General features: G+C 34.0%; 1 protein-coding gene across 2 annotated transcripts; it reads left to right on the top strand.

Annotated features, from left to right (window-relative positions):
* Window positions 1–3,003: 3,003 nt before the first annotated feature.
* LOC128244602 (protein unc-93 homolog A-like) lies at window positions 3,004–11,569 on the top strand. Of its 2 annotated transcripts, none has more exons than XM_052962609.1 (7): window positions 3,004–3,714; window positions 6,316–6,450; window positions 6,566–6,711; window positions 7,219–7,320; window positions 8,178–8,313; window positions 8,556–8,687; window positions 9,120–11,569. In XM_052962609.1, the coding sequence occupies exons 1-7, from the start codon at window positions 3,207–3,209 to the stop codon at window positions 9,386–9,388; spliced, it is 1,428 nt and encodes a 475-aa protein (XP_052818569.1). In that variant the 5' UTR covers window positions 3,004–3,206; the 3' UTR covers window positions 9,389–11,569. The 2 variants fall into 2 exon arrangements, with proteins under 2 accessions (XP_052818569.1, XP_052818568.1); XM_052962608.1 differs by having other exon boundaries at window positions 7,219–7,443.
* The last annotated feature ends 7,969 nt before the right edge of the window (window positions 11,570–19,538 follow it).

The raw sequence follows: 19,538 nt of genomic DNA, 5'->3' as shown, positions 1-19,538 counted from the left end.
GTTATCTGTTGATTTTTTTTATATGAACCTCGTTCAACGTTGTACTTGACTATCTTTAGATATGTTCCGATTGATGAACTTTACAAGCTTTTAAATATTACCTAATAATGTTATAATAATTCCATCCACTTCAGCCTCTGAGCTGATGCTGTAAGTGCCATGATAAAGTTTGAATGACTACACTCCTGTACTTTAATGTTGAAGTAGAATTATCAAAAGTGCAAAAAGCGTACATGTAGTTGGCCCGTGGTATAGTTTTAAGATATCTCACTGTAAAACCATTGGTTACAGGTTCGATCTCTCGCATCACCACTGAAATTACTAACCGTCTTACGAGAGGGACGTCTAACGGGAGTTCCATTGTCAGTGTTATAAACGTTGAGTTGAGTTGAGAAAACGTTCCTGAGAACAAGCATGACACAGGAACGTCTAAATCATCTGATGCTCATTCACACCCATCGAGATCAAAAGGACAGCATATACTTCCTTTCAAGTGCAAATGAGGTTGTGTCTGGTAGAGAGGCCCGTATGTCTACCTTTGAAAAGTTTTGACAATATAAATATAAATAGTTTTATATGTATGTTTGTCATGATATTAACATAAGTGCTGATGCTATCATCGTTTTTGTATCGACGTAGTAGACGGTAAAAAATATATGTATATGTATTGCCCTCGTACGGTAGGAAAATGTTATTTACCTTCATATAACTGTCGCACTGGGGGCACATTGAGTAAAGTCATTTCGATCGGGATGAGACCTCTTCGCGACGGAAATAAAAATCAATCGCTAAGAGGTTTAAGAGGTCACTGAAAAGTTTCAGAGCGTTCTCAAAGTGCAATTCGTCGCAAACGGGTCTTTTGAACATTATCGACGAAAGTGTTGCCTCGTTTGCAATTGTGGCGACTAACCTGGGATTGATCAGTGAAACGGCGATGAACGGCGCCTCATCGGCGACTTACCTGGGATTGATCAGTGAAACGGCGATGACCGTCGCTTCATCGGCGACTTACCTGGGATTGATCAGTGAAACGGCGATGACCGGCGCTTCGTCGGCGACTTACCTGGGATTTATCAGTGAAACGGCGATGACGGCGCTTCGTCGGCGACTTACCTGGAATTGATCAGTGAAACGGCGATGACCGGAGCTTCGTCGGCGACTTACCTGGGATTTATCAGTGAAACGGCGATGACGGCGCTTCGTCGGCGACTTACCTGGGATTGATCAGTGAAACGGCGATGACCGGTGCTTCGTCGGCGACTTACCTGGGATTGCTCGGTGAAACGGCGATGACCGGCGCTTCGTTGGCGACTTACCTGGGATTAATCAGTGAAACGGCGATGACCGGCGCTTGTCGATCGGCTGCAAAGTGGTCTCCAAGTGTGCGCCGATCATTCGCCGCTCCGTTTGCAATACCTCAACGTCTTTAAAGCCCTGCCGGTCCGTTACCGCATCATCTGGTCATAAGGATATACAAAAAGTATGCTATTTATCATACCAATTATTTCCACTAATCACTATGGTGTGTAAAGGCAACAAAACAAAAGTATGTACACCAGAATGATAGCAACTGCATCATTTGAATTAAGTCTCTCCACGCACGTCAAATTAAACTTGTTTGCTGTTTACACCTTGAATCGCAAATAAATGATTGCATTAGTTTTTGATCGGTGATCGATCGACAAGGCACCGACTAGTACGTCTGTTGACAATACCAGTCACAGAATATTCGATGATTAGTCACCGATCAGTCTCAACAAGGTTCAAGCCTATCGCCGTATCAGCGTTCAACAGTTGCCGATAAATTGCCCTCGATCACTTCCAACTTTGAATACCTTTCGCTGGGTGATCGGCGATTACATTCTCATTCTAAATATGGACAGTAATTGATGCACTGCTATCATTAGTTGCAAGTCAGTTTAAATGAAATCAACTGGGAACAACTCGCAGCGCCCTCGCAATATATACCTTGTACCTGATGACGGGCAAGTTCGTTATATACAAATAATGGCTGTTGGGTAAAATCAGTTAACTGACGTTTGTGAATAATAAAGATACTGAGCTTACACATAATAAACGGTATAGCTTTAAAGTTAATTATTCTGTAGACGAATGTTGAGATATTTTTTATTCACAGAAGGTGACAAGAGGATACATTTTAATAGACATATACACTTCTGTCCACCTTTTGATAAACTGATGTTTCTATATGGACCGAAGAAATCTACCTGATAAAAAAGTGAAAATTCTATCGTCGTGTTTAAACCTAATAAAGTATATACATCAATCACATACAATGATAAAATTATCATTACTTCATATAAAACCACAAATGTGCCATATTATGACACTACATTATTGTAGATTTACTGTTGTTATTTGCCATCTGAGTTGTTTTATAATTAAGTGAACGCGTTAAATGAAATATAGATCTCCTTTAATACTCTTGAAATAAAGATATACTTGAATACTATTGAAATAAAGATATGCTTGAATACTAATGAAATAAAGATATACTTGAATACTATTGAAATAAAGATATACTTGAATACTATTGAAATAAAGATCTTCATTAATACTATTGGACGATACCTCAGAGCTTTGTTAAAGTTAACATCGTTGCTAACGGCATTATTTTCAACGTTTAAATGAGAAGTATTTTATGATTTACTCGTGTGTTAAATTAAAACAAGTATTGCTGATCTACATGGCAGATCACACATATATCCGCTAAACTCCCACAATAGTTAAGATTGTAAAGTTAACACTCGGCCATGTTTGTCTTAAGAAACTTTGAGGAATTTCTTTGAAGAAACTATATTAAATACAACCATTAATTCGTATGGTATTGATGGATGGATATATTTTAGATGCAGCTTGGAATGCGTTTTTGCTATGCAATTAATTAGATGTATAATCAAACTGAGTCCTAATATGTCGAAGTCGTAGCAAAGAAATTATTGTCGATCGTTCATTATACACCTCAAGTAGATGAATGCAGTATAAACCTGAACCGATAAAATCCCCAATTTCAGTGCAATGTTACAGGTGATGTGTATATTTATAATATATTTTACCTGAATGTGAATGATTATCTTGGATGTGTGTTTGGGGATTATTATAAATCTGAATGGATACTACATCGATCGAGTTCAGTATAGATATGTTCAGTATAAACTTTGTGGTGAACATTTAAGTACTTATAAATGGCAGATCCTGACAATGGAAATGCATCTACAGAAGACACAGAAGCCGATGAGCTCTTACACGGACCACCAGGTAATCACTTGAACCGACTTTGCAACAGTCAGCCCGATTCAAATCCGGAACCGACGTTTCTTCTTACACAACACGAGAGAAGCGATCAGCTGGACGTTGAAACTGGAACAAGTTGTGCTGAACTTTCCGGAGTGAAGGCGTATACAAACCTCATAGTTTTGACCATTGCTTTAACATTAAATTTTACCGCTTTTAACTCGTTCCAGGCATTGCAAAGTTCATTGAATATTGCTGAAGGATTAGGAACTACAGGTCTATCAGTTCTATATGCAACGATGGTGCTCACAAGTTTATTCTTTGCCCAGTTGACACTTGTACGATTTAGCAATAAATGGATTATGGTCATATCCAGCCTGTCATATACTGCGTTTATGGCTACCGGTTTTTACCCGGCATGGTCAACAGTTATTCCGGCGTCCCTGCTGATTGGATTTGGTATGTGCTCATTGTGTGTATATCTAAAAATCAATCTGTATTTTTTCAACAGATTTAAAACCCAAATATAAATATAAATATATTAAACGATTTAAAAGTAGCAGATGTATATGACATTGTAATCATATGACTTTTTATCATTTTTAATTTGTCAATTACAAATTAACCAATCGATAAACATTTTGACAAACTATGACCAAACCAAAGAATAGTTTAATACAGTTGCTTGCTGAGATGTGTATTTAGGATTTGTAAAGAATAGTCATATGATGCACACATTTATTCAGCGAGGTCAGGAAATACGTTAGTAAGCGAGAAATTGTCGAGCTTACGAACATGTCTCCTGGACGAGTTGAATAAAATTGTGTATTATATGATGACTGTGTCAGATTACTTTTATGACGTTCTTTTTCCATTAAAATATTGCAAAAACAAATTTACCAGTTTCACCTCCTAAAGTGATGAGCCGAATTCCACAAAGCAATATCATTACCTACATGCAATGCAGAAATGTTGTACCCGGAATAATTTAAAACCATAATACATTTGATGATTTTAATTATGTTTATTCGTACAATGCAGACTAAGATGATATCCAGAATGACAAAAAAAAAATACAAAAAACGAAATTTGCTTTATTTGAAATTGTGACGTCATATTCGGTTAGATGACGTCATAGTGTGTGATATATTAATGACGTCATTTCTAGTTTCAATGCATTAAGTACCGACCGACATTAAAACTATTTTTTCACGAAATCAGGTCGAACTATAACGCTTTCCTCTTAAGATTTAGATGCAAAAAGTGATATATTTTCTGACCAATAGAAATAAACGACGGTATATTACATATGTGTTATACAGAAAAATACGTGATGGTATATCAAACCGGAAACAAGGTAGAGCATTGATACATTTTTATCTGGAATGGCCAAACTCTTTATTGATTGGCCAAAATTAACTCCAATAACAACTTTTATTAAATAAATCATTTCAATGTGCAAAGTGGCGAAAATATAACATATGGACAACTTATCCAATTTGTATATTATTGGCTGCTGACCTTTAAATTTTAAATGGAACGTTACATATAGGCACCTCCGTCCCAGCAAAAATACCTGAGCCATCTTGTACATTTGTTTATCACTTGCTATACCTTGTTTAAAAGGTATTACATTTGTCACCTATTTTTCGGTATCACACAAGTGTAATTAAACAAAATCGCTCCGTGTGTTTGTAAACAATTCAGTTTGAAACAATAATTGATCAGTTGCTTATTCATCAGCAAGTCGTGCGTTTATTTCTCATTTTGTTTTCATGGTGAAGATTTATTCAAATATGAGAAGTTCATTTTCCATTTAAATTATATGAAGAAAATGTGACATTTTCTCTTATTTTCATAAACAAACATTCTTTAAAGTGACAGTCTTATTCAAAAACAATACACACATGTATAAAAACATAAATTTTGAGTGATAAATCTTCAACTACTTACTAAATAATGCATCTATGGAAAATATTAATTACTGATTACAAGTTTATAACCGTGTATTTAATAGCTGAAAACGCAAAACTATTGAATGATTGGTGAATGCTAAAGGATTTACTGTGATCTACTATCATTTCATAAGGTAGAATTACAGTGTTGCTGCACATTTCTTTCAAATCAAACGCAGTATCCTTCATAAGAACCATTGTTTTCGACATTTATTAACCTTTTTTGGTAAAATAAAACAATTGTATTAAATTTGGTAAATCTTATTTTGGAGTTATAACGCATCTTTAAACATTCGTCGCTTTCCGTATTTAAACCAGTGACGTCACCTTTAAAAGGAAAACAAATTTCTTTAGAAGTTTATTTTAAAGTGTTTATGTTGTGTTTCTTACTGGATATCATCTCAGAATATATTCTATTCATAAACTGAAATAAATGATCGTATATATATTTTGTTTTAAACTCTTCCGGATACTACATTTTTGCAATGCATGCAGAGCAGAAAATTGATTTTTTCCCTTTACGATATTTAAATCGTTATAAGCGCAAATGAAAGAGCTAGGTTTGTTTAGTGATGTTGTACCGAAAACAACGTATGATAAGAAGAATCTGTCATGCGTCATCTCAAAATACGCAATTATATTCAAATTGTCCAGAAAATTTGATAGTAAGCTAGCCAAAGGCTCACTTGCTAACAAATTTACTCAACTCGTTCAATAAAATTGTGCATTACACAACGTTACGATGAAGATAAAAAAACACCAGCTACCGAAGTCCTTATCTTTAACCACCAAGCCACAACTTTCATCAATGGAATGAGACAATATTTGGAGCAGTAGACAGACGGCAGCGAGTTTTATAACTACATCAACATACTGGACAGATACTGTAAAAAGGATACACATTAACGTTATCAGCAAAGTGCAGCGAGACAAAACATTATCCTTTATAAATAAACCGATAAGCGATATTAAGTAAACAATTTTCAGTGCTATTTAGACATGTTTTATATAAAGTATGCTATGATTCGAATGTATGCATGTGCTGTTTATGATTTTGATTTGCTATACAAATCTAGAAGGTGGTTGTTCTGATATGTTGTTGAAGGTGCGGCTCATCTCTGGCCGTCCCAGCAAAACTACCTGACCGACCTTGCTACTTCTTATGCTGCCTTTAAACACAAAAACGTCAAACAGATGGTTCATCTTTTCACCGGGATATATTTTGGAATTTTCTACACTAGTAAGCATGTAGCTTTGTTCTAATTAAACATTAGCTGACGTTGATACACAGTGCGTGCAGTGCTACTAGTTTGAGTTAAGTCAGAATTCTGCATAACGTTTGTATTTCCTTATAGGTTTTATTTGGGGCAACATATTTGCGTCGCAGGTCTTCAGACGAGAAACTGAAAATATAACGTCAGCGTTACCTTTCTGTGGATCCGAGTTTTGTTCGTTTGAACCTCAAGCGGTCGATGATATTCAATTACCTAACGCAGCAAAGGTATTCATTTTTACATCTCGATCTTATTTCATATATCATTCAAACGTCATATAAAATAGAAAAAAAACAGACGTTTTAATTATTCAGAAGGTAACTTGTTTATGATTAATCTAATATGATCACTTTACTTGTGCTGAAATTACCTGTGTTCAAAGAAAAAGTGGACAAAACAATTTAGAAAAGGCATAGAACTGTAGAAACAATCGATGTGTCAAGCATTAAGCGTATGACTAAAGATAAAAAAAAAATGTAATAATAATAACAACAATAATAATGATAATAATAATAATAATAATAATAATAATAATAATAATAATAATAATAATAATAAATAAGATTAAACGAAATATTTGAAACCTCAAACTTATATTAGGAAAAGAAAGAAAAACAAAAACAAACATTTTCATGTCACTTTAGCGTTTAGTTAAGTCTTTTAGAATCCAATACAATGAGTGCTGATACTGTCATAGATAATTTATGTTGTTTGGTTTGTTCTTTATATTTCAGATAAACATTTACACGTGTTTCTGTGTTGGGACATCACTTCTTGGTGCTCTTTGTCTTTGCTTTCTTTCGAATCTTTCAACTGTGACAGGTTGCAGTAAAAATGTACGAACGAATATATTGACGGTTTGTGTGCTTATGGTGAAGTCTAGGGACCAGAATCTTTTGATTATTCCGTCACTTACAGCAGGGATTACACTAAGCCTCATGATGGGGGACTTTACAGCTGTACGTTCGTCAGAATTATAGAAGATAAAGATATCATTGCCACTTTAAAGGCAATTTTTAATGTTACGTACCGTACAATAACGTATGAATGTTGGAGATGAATGTAGGTAAAACTAGTAAAGTACAGTTTGAGTGTAAATACGTCATTTACTCAGGAAATGAGAACGAGGCTTCCATTTCAGAGTTAATATATTATTTATTCAGTAAATAAGTACTAGGCTACAGTTTTAGTTTAAATACATTGTGTATCAAGTAAATGAGTACGAGGCTATAGTTTCTGTAAATACGTCATTTATTCAATACATGTGTACGAGGATTCAGTTTCTATGAATAGGTCATTTATTCAGTAAATGTGTTCAAAGATTCAATTTCTGTAAAAACCTCATTTATTTAATGCATGTGTTCAAGGATTCAATTTCTGTAAATACGTTATTTGTTTAATACATGTGTTTAATGATTCAGTTTCTGTGAATAGGTGATTTATTCAGTAAATGAGAACGAACCTACAGTTTCTGTAAATACGTCATTTATTCAGTTAATGGGTACGAGGCTACAGCTTCTGTAAATACGTTTTTTTTCGTAAATGCGTAAGAGTCTACGGTTTCAATGATAATACGTCATTAATTCAGTAAATAAATACGGGTTCTTATTTACTTTAAAATTGAAATTTTGTAGCTTGAATTAATTACTTTTTATTATTGACAGTTACAGTATGTGTCAAATTTTATTTCTAGGCGTTCGTAAGCTGTCCTTATGGTGTACAAAATGTTGGACTGGTGGTCATCACATTTGGAGTTAACATGACACTTTGGACATTCACGATTGGAAAAGTATCCAAGTTCACGGGACTGTACATGTTTATCTGTTTATGTGCGTTGAGCTTTGATAATTAAGTCTTAATTTATTTAAAAGGATACGTTCGAACTTTTGTCAACAAGAACAATTTAGGTAACAGTTATTTGATGCAAAGCTGTCAAAAACATTTATATTTAGTACAAAAGCATTTGCAATCAAATGTGACTGTTTGGCAAATAGTTTCCAAGAAGTCGTTGGAGACAAAAATAATAAATATCAGGGGTTCGTGAAAAATTAAAAGAAATATTTCTTTTTAGCCTTCCTTATTTCCCTGGCGGTGATGGTTAGTTTGCTTCTATGGCAACCGAGCAGAGAGGGTCTTCCTATCGTCTTCGTTCTTGCTGGTTTGTACGGTCTGGCTTCGGCGGGGAACGAACCGTTATTGATAAGTATGTACACGTAGTATAAAGGCATTTTTAATTTCTATAAATGTTTATGCAAAAAGCTACATAAACCAGCTCAGTAGCAAAAAGTTTAAAAAGTTTAAGTTAATAAGCCATGACATTTGTAAACAGTCTGTATAAGTTATATGCGTTTATGTACTTATTCAAATTTCACTATAATAAAAAGATCAAACAGCGAAAATGAATTCGAATTGAGAAAAGACTAGTGTGTATACATCAAATGTGTGCATTACGCTTGAGAACAGCGCTTACCTTTTGTCTTTGTAACCCATAATTGAATAATTATAATTATATCATTCAATTACAATATAATGATAAAAATCAAATACATAGCCTTGTTTTTTCGGTAATATATTCTGAATAAGGAATAAGGAACCATCTTATCATCAACTTGTTTGCCTGTTTCTGACGTTACAGTGTTACACAGTACCCTGTTCAAAGATTCTACGACAGCGGCTCTGTCCAGCTATCGCGCTATGTCATCGCTTGGTTGGGCCGTCTCCTTTGGTTATAGCAACTGGTTGTGCATGAGGCACAAGCTATATATTGTTATCACCATGTTGTCTTTGTCCTATCTATGCCTAAGTGTCCTGTTCTTGAGACACAGAACTATGGCTAATGTGTGTAGAAAATTGACATGTACGAGTTTAAAAAGAACAGATGAAAGAGATGATATAGACACATGAAGAAAACAGTGACAATGTCTCTGTCAGATTGTTGTTTGAACTTGATCGTTAAAAGGTTTTATTTTAGATGATAGTTTGTGTATGACTAAGAAACAAATACGAGACACCCATTGGCTATTCCCGTGTTTAGGAGAATTCGATTTAAATTCCGACGATACATAAATTTTACATTGAATTTTCTTTTACCATTTTTAAAGCTATAGCATGTTGGAATTTATTTGAATGTTAACACTAATGTGTACTATGAGAATATATCAGCAAGAGTTCCCGCAAACGACAGAAATGCAAACGATAGTTAAAGTTTATAGCAATAAACTCTCGTCGAAAATACATTTGAAAAATTACATAGCTATTCAGAAGCAAAGTGATAAGGCCCAACATACAAAGCACGCCACAGAAGCACAGACCGACCACATATTTGACAAAACACCTTAATTGATAAATGTTGGGGTTACAGCCTTCGAACGGTCAGCGGAGCCGGACTTCACTGGCGATTTAAACTATTTTATGATGATCTAAATTTAACACTTATCCTCAATAATCACCAAGCTTTAATACCGATCACTCCGAATACAAATGAAGATGTCACATAAAAACTAATTGAAAAATAACTTTTCGATTCTAGTCTTATTGTAAGGGTTCATTAATAGTATTGGTCTATATAAAACATGACCATTGCCAACGTTCCACTGTACTTCAGTGGCATTCTATTTTTTTCGATCCAAAGTTCAAAGAACCGGAAGGACCAATACTAATATTAATATCGGAACATAACTCATTGAGCTGATATTTTCTTTTACGATATACGCGACTTCTGATAAATATTGTTGTATATTGTATGTTGCAATGACATAATTACACTATGTACTATGTACTGTACCATTTAAGGTGTAGGTAACTAAATTGATTACAATTCTCTTTGCAGCACTGAAAAAATCGTTATTTAATGGAGAGTTTGTCTTATGTAATTTGGTTAGTTTGATCACATACAACTCGGTTATATTTGGGTATATCCTACGTATTAAGACCTTTTATTTCCATTCGTTCCCTGGGCGTTTAACACTTACTTACACGTTGACAGTAAGTGTTTTTCGAATATATTCATCAACCTGTAACCATTTGTATATTTTCTGTACAAAAGATCCGTCGGAGGCAATAATGAACATACACTAAAATGTTCTATTTCCTAAACTCACATAAAACACAATGTTATTTGACTTGGTATCGTCAATTTTGAAATACAAGTAAAGAGTCTCACATTTTCTTTTTAACTGCTCTTGTTTTTTCTTGAATATCAATTCGTTCATTCCTTTCTTCAAAATCCGTTAAACGTTTAAAACGGTCCATTTCTAAGTCACTTATGATTTGCTCGTTTTTTATGGAGTCTAATTTCAAAGTCACAACTTCCTGTTTTAATGTTGCGTTAAACGGGGTTTTTGTTTCCTCAAGTGAATGTATAGTTTGATAAGATTTACCATTTACGTTATTACTTTATTCGGGATATTGTTGGGATAAGAGTGAGGTTGTGCAAACGAACTGGTTTAAACCCCCAGTATATTTACATTTTACTGACCGTTCTATGGCGGTACATAACAATCTTTGATAAACAGTTTTTATATAGTATATATGTGCTGTGATGTTTTGTGGAGTTTTGTGCTGTTGTTCCATATTTCTGGTTTGTGATTGTTTGTTGTTATGTCATATGTCAATGTTTAGTTTTTCCAGCCTGACTTCGGTCATGTCGTGAGAAAATATATTTTAAATAGAAAAATAGTCAAAACCATTTCTTGTTCAATGTACATGATATATCAAAAGTACGCTGTCGGTCATGTATTCACACATCTGGTTTGGACTATTATGGCCAAAACATTTCTCTTGAAATAAATCTAAACAAACTTTTTGTGAAGTAGTATTTCATAATGATAGTTTGTTGTTGAACATGAGAAATAACTAAATCTATTTAATGAACTTGCTCAAATTACTTTTCCAAATCCTATAGACAGAAGGTTTAGTACATTCGCCGCAGATAATTCTGGAAGAAAGAAATACAGAAGTTAGGTACAGACATATGCAATATAAATTCACATTCTGAATCATGCATGTTTAACAGATGACTGAAATTATATAAACTTTAAGGCACATTTTATTTATATAATCATCATATTAAATTAAAACAGCGTTGTTAAAGATGTCATTTTTTTATTCTTATTCTATTTCAAAATTAATTTCTTTTCTTTGATACCTACTCAAACACTTTACGATCAATCTTGGTTGTGGAGGATATGCATTAGCATTATTTCCAATTTCCCTCCCAAGATAACTATCATTTCTCCCACGTAAGAAACATCAATTCTGAGAGTAGTGGTTGACATAGTTAAGGATGCTTTAGATCTGTAACGAGGCGTTCTGTTTCCTCATCTGCAGGGGGAGGTTGTTTCTTGGACTACTGACGCTGTATCGTGTCACATATCACCGATGCATCGGGTCACCATTTACTACATACATTTCTGTCTACAGTATTGTACGATTCAAACATAAATTAAGGAAACCGGAAATTTTAATCGTAAAAAAATACTGAATTGTCTTATTCCGTATCACACAGTAGCCTTCTGAGCATGCGCAAATCTACTTCCGCAAAACTGCGCGAAAGAAATAAAACGTTTGTCGTTGAGTGTAATTGTGTTTCAAATAAAATTACTAATAATTTTATTTAAAAATGAAGAACTTTAAACTTATAAAAAAGAAATGCTATGTAAGTGGATTGACCAGTGGGATGGAATCACTTCTTGTTGCTTGCTCACAGATACATCGCGCTCATCCTTTGGTCTCGTGCGATATGGTCTTCGTGCAAGCAATTCGAAGTTGTACATCCTTGTAGATCAACCGAAACACATAAAAGTCCCTATACATGTATACAGGTTGTAGCAAAAATGACAACCTTTTAAATATTCGACCAATTGAGAATATAAAATAATGACTGGCAGTATGCATAGAATAATGACCTACTCAGCTCGAAATTGGTTTTCATCCGTGCGGTCTTGATTTTATATAAAATACATGACTGACTCATAGCGGAATGATAATCACAAAGACAACAAGTGCAAAATATAAGCCAATTACCACATACGCATAAAAGGAAGCAGTAAGGTTTTATTTGCATGTATCACTTAGAGAACAAGGTTATATACAGGTAAAATAACAGATAAAACACATAGCAAATCGACCGTTTTCATAGTCGATACATCAACAATTCGTGGTTAATGCCCACTCGGTGCGTTTATGAACTTTTGGCATCCCTGTTTCCATTGGTTTTTGCACAACTTCTGGGATAGTATGCCATTAACTGGGTTTATTTGTACTCATTGTCTTTGTCCATACTGCATTTATCGAAATAATTTATTTCAGCCTTTTATGTCATTTGCTAAGTGTCTTCAATTTTAAAAACATCTTTGTATTATTGTATTAGAAGGAAACATACTTGAATTGAGGAAGTTATAAGCCCGATTAAGTTACACGGTGTAAATCAGAACTCAACAATACCCGTTATAGGATGTATGACGAATTTTGTGTTCATCTTCAACATATTTGTCAGCCATCATTCTAGTGCCGATGGCCTTTCCAATCCATTGCTCATGTCCACCGGACCTTTAAGAAAGTAAATCACGTGCCAATTGCCGAATTGTCAGTCATTCAGTCTGCGGTTGTATGTGATCGCTTAGTAAAATTGTGCATTCCTGCCGAAAGCATTACAGCAACACGTAAAAAAGCTACGACGTATTTTCAGTACCAGTGTATAACCCTTGCGAGCAATACAAGTGTATCATTAACGTTCGCGTGTAAAATTGCCGGTGGTTGTATTTAAACGCTCGTTATTGTAAGAAGTACTTATAGTTTTAAATGAAGTTGGGGCACACCAATAACAGAAGTTTACTTTTATAAAGATGAATGGCACAAAGACGAACTGGTCGGAAGACACATTTATAAGTACAATTATTTTGAAATATATATATATATTATCTGATTTCGTTCAATTGTGATGGTGTGTGTTTCCCTCTAAGCGTGTATGAGGCCTTGAACCTTATAACTATATACACGGTTATCGTTAAGTAATTTGTCTACTTGACTTGTCCCCGAAGTTTCAATTGTAATTTCGGGACTGTGGCATTAGAATTGTCTGTTCAGGAAATAAGTGATTAATTTTATATGAAGAATACACCGGTATGACTAAAATACGAAAATAAGGTTATTTTTGATGAAAATAAAGTTATTTTCGCGAAAATAAGATTTTGAAAGAAATATGAAAATAGAGTTAGTTTTGGCGAAAATAACATTTTTGACCAAAATATATTAAGTTTTTGGCAAAAAGATATTTAAAGAACATAATCTCAGACTAAACTGGTGACTAGATCCATTATTCTATATACCAATGACACGCTTAATTCACACGATTTTAAACCAACATCAATAATAAAAATGTCTTCCGAAAAAGACCAGTCTGAAACGATGACTATGCCGATTTGACCCAACACCGATGATAACGCAAGGCACCAGTCCAGCTCTAGATAGTCGTTTCCGTGGTTACGCATGCCGGAGATGGCCGAGAACGATTAATAGTCGTGAAAAAACATTGTCTGCACCAATACTGTACTGCTATTTTGTCACCTGATAAATCCGTCATAGTCCGGATATATCCGTGTTTATTCGGAATGTTTCCAAAATAAGAAACACGTTAAGGCGAGCATGTGTTTGTTCGAGTTGTCTCGCTTGATAAACGAAATCATGAATAAAGCTTAAAATGACTGTGCATCAGATGACCAATTTGCATAAAAAAGAAAGTGTCGAAAACTGACATAAACTTGGTATTTATGTGTACCATGCACTTAAACTTACTAACTGAAGTACCACATTTACAATTTATTTAAGCTTAGCAGTTATTTCGTAATTTTCATTAAAAAAGTCTACTGGGTATGTCTACTTAGTAGAATTCATTCCTTATGCGTGATTGGCTAGTCGATATAATCATGTGATATTACCAAGTTAGGTATATAGCTTAAATATACCACTCGTTTAGAATAATTCTCGTAGCTCGGTGGATACAGTGTTCGACTGCAATTTTGGCGACACGGGTTCGAACCCGGTTTCCGACACATTTTTTTTTTACATTTTTGTACTTTTTTTACAATTATGATATCAAAGCGTAACTTATTCTATTAAAGAATTGTCCTGAGATTCATTACAGAAAAAAACTTTTTTGGTGCCAATCTGGTGTACAGTCCCTTTAAGGTTAGTTTTATATTCGGGGTGTGGACGTCGTTGTTGCATTTATACATTTTTTTAATCAAGTGATATAATGAAATACCTTTCCTTGATATTGTCGCGGATGATTCCATACAATACGTAAACAAGGTTTTTAAAGAAAAGCTATAAATAAATATGCAAATTGATCATTACGCATGCCCACGTGAGAATTTGCAGATTTTATGACAGTTTTATATTTTTAAAAACCATAAATTTTACTTCAGAATTTTCTTGAACATCGAGGCAAAATTACACATATTACGAAATAACAATTGCCATGAAAAAACATAAATAAAAGAAAAATTAGAAATTGCCGGCTACTGATTCCCGCCGTATACATATCTTCAACAAGTATAATAATATGAAATATACCCATTTAGTCGCGTCTTCAATGCCTTGTTTACAAAAGGTATTGCAATAGTATTGTGTTTTATGTAACAAACCTGAACGATATTATCGCGAAACTAAATAATTGTAGGCATGCCATGTGGACATAAATATTTACATCGCAGAAAAATGTAATTCTGAAACACGAGTTACAACTTAACTGTATGTACAGTACGTTCTATCCTACATGTATTTTTTTGTTCAAGGCTGTCTATATAATACACAATCAACAAAAGAAATATAAAGAAAATAGAATAATTAATGAACTCTACTTGAGCCAATACGAGTAAAACGTGATATGATACATTTCATTATATTAAGGCATGTTGAGATTAAAACAAAGAACAAAGTAATTACATCAGTGAATTTATTGTCTTTTCTGTTCTAAATACATTTATAACTACAGCTTAAACAGTCATTTACAAAAGCATATATTGATAATAATATAACAGAAAAGAGTACATTTATTCATCTAACAAGAACACACAATAAAAACATCAACAGTAATCGTAAATAACTTTAAATCCATCTCTCTGGTTTGGCCAGTGTATTTGCTTGCAGCTAATAATTAAGATAATGTTTATATCCACGTTTCCCATGACATATGTTTTACAATAAATTGTTTGTCTTATTTCTATTTAAAAAAACAAATAATCAGACTCTCACAGTTTGGCAAATAACAACTCACATTCTGATAACCGACCTCACAGTATAAAAATTAAGCCCAGTTTCTCACACTACCACTTCCCTTCTGACGATTTCTGACGTGTTTAAAATTTAATCTTCCTCTTTCCGAAATGATTTACAGTACTAAATGTACTATCGTGAATATTTTCTCTCATTAACACAAAAAAGAATAAAAAATAACGCAATAATTCTTAAATCACAGTAACGTACATGTTTTCATACAAAAACATAAAGATAATAATAAGTGATTGATGTTCTCTTTTAGGCATATGTCCATGGACTTTCTGTCTTTAAAACATTCTTCATAATTTTGAACATAAACTCAAAACAAAACCTTTATAATTATGTTCGCTATTACTAAATGTTGGGTCAAACCCAGCCAGGAAACAGTACATTGTGGTGACCGATCTAACAGAATAAATCTTTAAAGCAGTGTATCTGTGTCATCAAGAATAGAAATCCCGTCCTCCATTACCACCTCTTGGTTTCTTTCTCTGTTGTGCAAGACAGTTATGTTCATATCATGATCTTCCCGAATAGATTCACCATGCTCTAGGGCGCTGCATATTTCCCGATCATGTTTGGATCATTACTGTCAACAGTTGCGTAGTCTCTCATGAAGTTACGCACATCTTCAGAAAGATATCTACATCTATATCTATCACCGAAGTCGGGATTGCCGAGCGTGCATAACAGAAGAAAATTATCTCTTCTTGTCATGGCATGAGTAACCGTTTGTGTTAAAATATACATTTCTTTCTCGTCATTTAAGGTGTCGGTTGACAAAAAGGCCAGAAAGTGTGTTGACCTGCGCAAAACATCGTCGATATCATCCCGTATATCTGTTCCGGCCGCGATCTGGTCGTCCAGTAAACACACAGATACGTCGTGACACTGTGCTTTCAATTTATTTATTATTTGATCTTTGATAAATTCTTCGTCAGAATGACAATATGATGTCAACAATTTTGCCAATAGCCTGTCTTGCTCTTTATATGATATCACTCTTAAATCGTTTTGGTCATCGTGGATGGAACGTAATTTAGGCATAGCATATAAAAGCTGTACTTTGAACATTTGTGAATCAGTACAAAGTACTCGTCCGGTCATTTGGATGTACAGTCACACCTTAGATTGTGGCTTCGAAGAGTTAATTCAGATACCTTCATAAATTGTATATTGTATGGCAAATACTTGAGTTTATTTGAATGAAGTTTGAAAATGTTCAAAATATTCAAGTCAGCTATCACTTCATGGTGAATAGCAGTCAAACCATTTTCAGACACAACTAAGGTAATAACCTTTTTAAAATAGTCACGCTTATCGAGCCGCTGTAAAGATGAGTTTCTCATCCACAATACAAAATTTTGAAATGGTCCTTTGGTAGCTGAATCGAATCCAATCAAGTTGGCTAATTAAATTATTAAGCGTTTTAAATGTCACTGATGTATAGCTGAGATCTAAATATTTCAGTTGTTGTCCGTTAAAAGGGTCCACCGGAATACCTTGAAGTGCTGTATTGTTTCTTAAAATAAGATTTTGTATACTCCGCAAAGGATGGAATACATTTATAATATTTTGCAGCATGTTATCACTCAAATCTAGCACTTTCAAATTCGTAACACGTTTCTCTGCAAATTTTGTAATTTATTACTTGAAAGATCTAAATAATTCAACTCCCTCCAAATAAATACATTTGGAGGAATTTCCTGAATGTCATTGTTAGTTAAGATCAGTTTTCCTACATGGGATAGATTGTGAAACATGTTTTCATCCAGTGTAACGTTTCTAACTTCAGATATCCTCAAAAGTCCAATTGATGCGTTGCGAAATCGAAGGTCATATATACTGTTCACATCAACGATTCACGAGAATAACGAAATCCACTTCACCTTTTATGACGAGAGAGTCAAAGTTTTCATTAGTCAAACTAAAACCATTTGGTAAAATTTCTTTATCAACGTTAATGAAGTCCAGTGCCCACGGAAATACAAGATCTCCTGTCAGCGAAACGTCCGATAAAGAAAACTCACATACGACTGAGAATCGTTGAACTAGCGAAGACGCTGTGATATTTTGTCCGGAACGAAGTCCGTGATAATTCAACCATTCTAGCCTAGGCATGGCGACGTTGTTGCAAATATCTTCAAAGCTCCAGGTCATCCATTGTTCTAATGAACGACTAACAGAGCAACTGGCATTCAATTCTTCTCCTGTTTTAAGAAGCACCGACGGCCCAGTGAATATGCCGATAAGAGGATTGGGATTGCCAACAAGGTTATAATGCATATTGTCCAAATAAAGCACTGCTGTGGAAAGAAGTTCGGTTGTTACAGATATACCCCAAAACACATTTAGTTTCAGACTGTCTTTCATGCGTTCAATACGAATGTCATTATTTCCGCCGGAAGTCACATATATGTTTAGCATAACTCCAATAACATTTGTTTGAATGTATTCTGAAATATTCCTGATACCGTTTTCAATATTTATCATATCTATAGAACAATATTTAGTCCCGCTCAAACTGATTTTAACTGCAGAATAAAATATGTACTGGCAGAATAGATTGTGGAATTATATCCTCTGCGTGCATAGACACGGAATAGTTACATTTTTCAGAGGTAATTGTGTCTTCAAATTTAGCATGAACAATATAAAGATATGAACATATTAAGCACCCAAGTAACTTCGCCATTTCTGTAGATTTGACGACTGAGCTGAAACACGAATATTTTCCATATGTGTCATGTTCTTTCAAAATGCAAATACTGTATGACTGCCTACTCAGCTATACTAATGCAGGTTTAAGATTTTTTGAAAAGGATACTGTTTGCTTCGTTGAAGCCATTTATTATATGATAATTCTAATATTCTACATATTTAATTACCGTTAAAATGTTTATAGCTTAGATGTTCTAACATGTTTAGTGAGTTATTTTTCAGAGGCAAACAAAAATTCCCTTCGATACGCCTTTCAATTTCACTAAACAGACCTTAATTACCTGCATGTATAACATTTCGTGAAACAAGAAAATGTGCTTTTGTTATATGAAACGAAATAAAGATATAATAAATTATTTTGATAAACGGCTTGTTATTAACTGAGTATGTTCTATTAAGCCAGAACGTTATTGCGTCTTTCACTAGTTCAGATGGTAAGTTTCTATATATACTGATTCAACATCAAACGTTGCAAGTATGAAGAATCATTGGTTCTCCATAATGAAACTCGTGTAATATTTTTTTTAAAGTTTTTAAGCTTTTTCTATAAGCGTTTCTTTATTCATCGGTATTTATAACATGTGTTGTATGCTTTAAGAAGTATTTTAGACTTGTGTTCTTTTGCATGGCCGTACAAAAATTATTTCTTTTATATCAAAATGTTTTAATATTTGTTTTGCTGCCATTGTTAGACCATTGTTATTTAAAGTCATCGAAAAGTTTCCTAGAATGTTGTCTGTTTTTATTGTACGGGTCTTCATTAAACTCCACACTAAGTACAGTCTATGTGAAAGCATTTTCTGCTCATAATATGGTGTATCCATTATCACTGTGGCTACACGTTGTCCACTTCTCAAATACGTGTTGGGGGTTATTGTTTTCAATCGCTAATCTTTGACTGAGAATCACATTGTTTCTGGATAATTAATATTTACGTTAAATATTCCTTTATTTGTAAATTGAGCAATGTATTGTTCCAGATTTTTACCTTACTTTTTGCAGGATTGCAGTTGCTTTTGTTTCCCACAAATGGTTCGTAATCTGTATGTTCGCT

Source organism: Mya arenaria, chromosome 8 (assembly GCF_026914265.1).
Source record: "Mya arenaria isolate MELC-2E11 chromosome 8, ASM2691426v1".
NCBI lineage: Eukaryota > Metazoa > Mollusca > Bivalvia > Myida > Myidae > Mya > Mya arenaria.
The sequence above is the reverse complement of the archived record's forward strand: the minus strand, read 5'-3'. Positions and strand labels throughout refer to the sequence as shown.

Bases quoted from the DNA above. Each gene is read 5' to 3' on its own strand.
- LOC128244602 (XM_052962608.1), top strand. From the start codon at position 3,207: ATGGCAGATCCTGACAATGGAAATGCATCTACAGAAGACACAGAAGCC. The intron at 3,715-6,315 runs GTATGTGCTCAT...ATGTTGTTGAAG, and splicing joins GTCCCTGCTGATTGGATTTG to GTGCGGCTCATCTCTGGCCG. The intron at 8,314-8,555 runs GTGCGTTGAGCT...ATTTCTTTTTAG, and splicing joins GTACATGTTTATCTGTTTAT to CCTTCCTTATTTCCCTGGCG.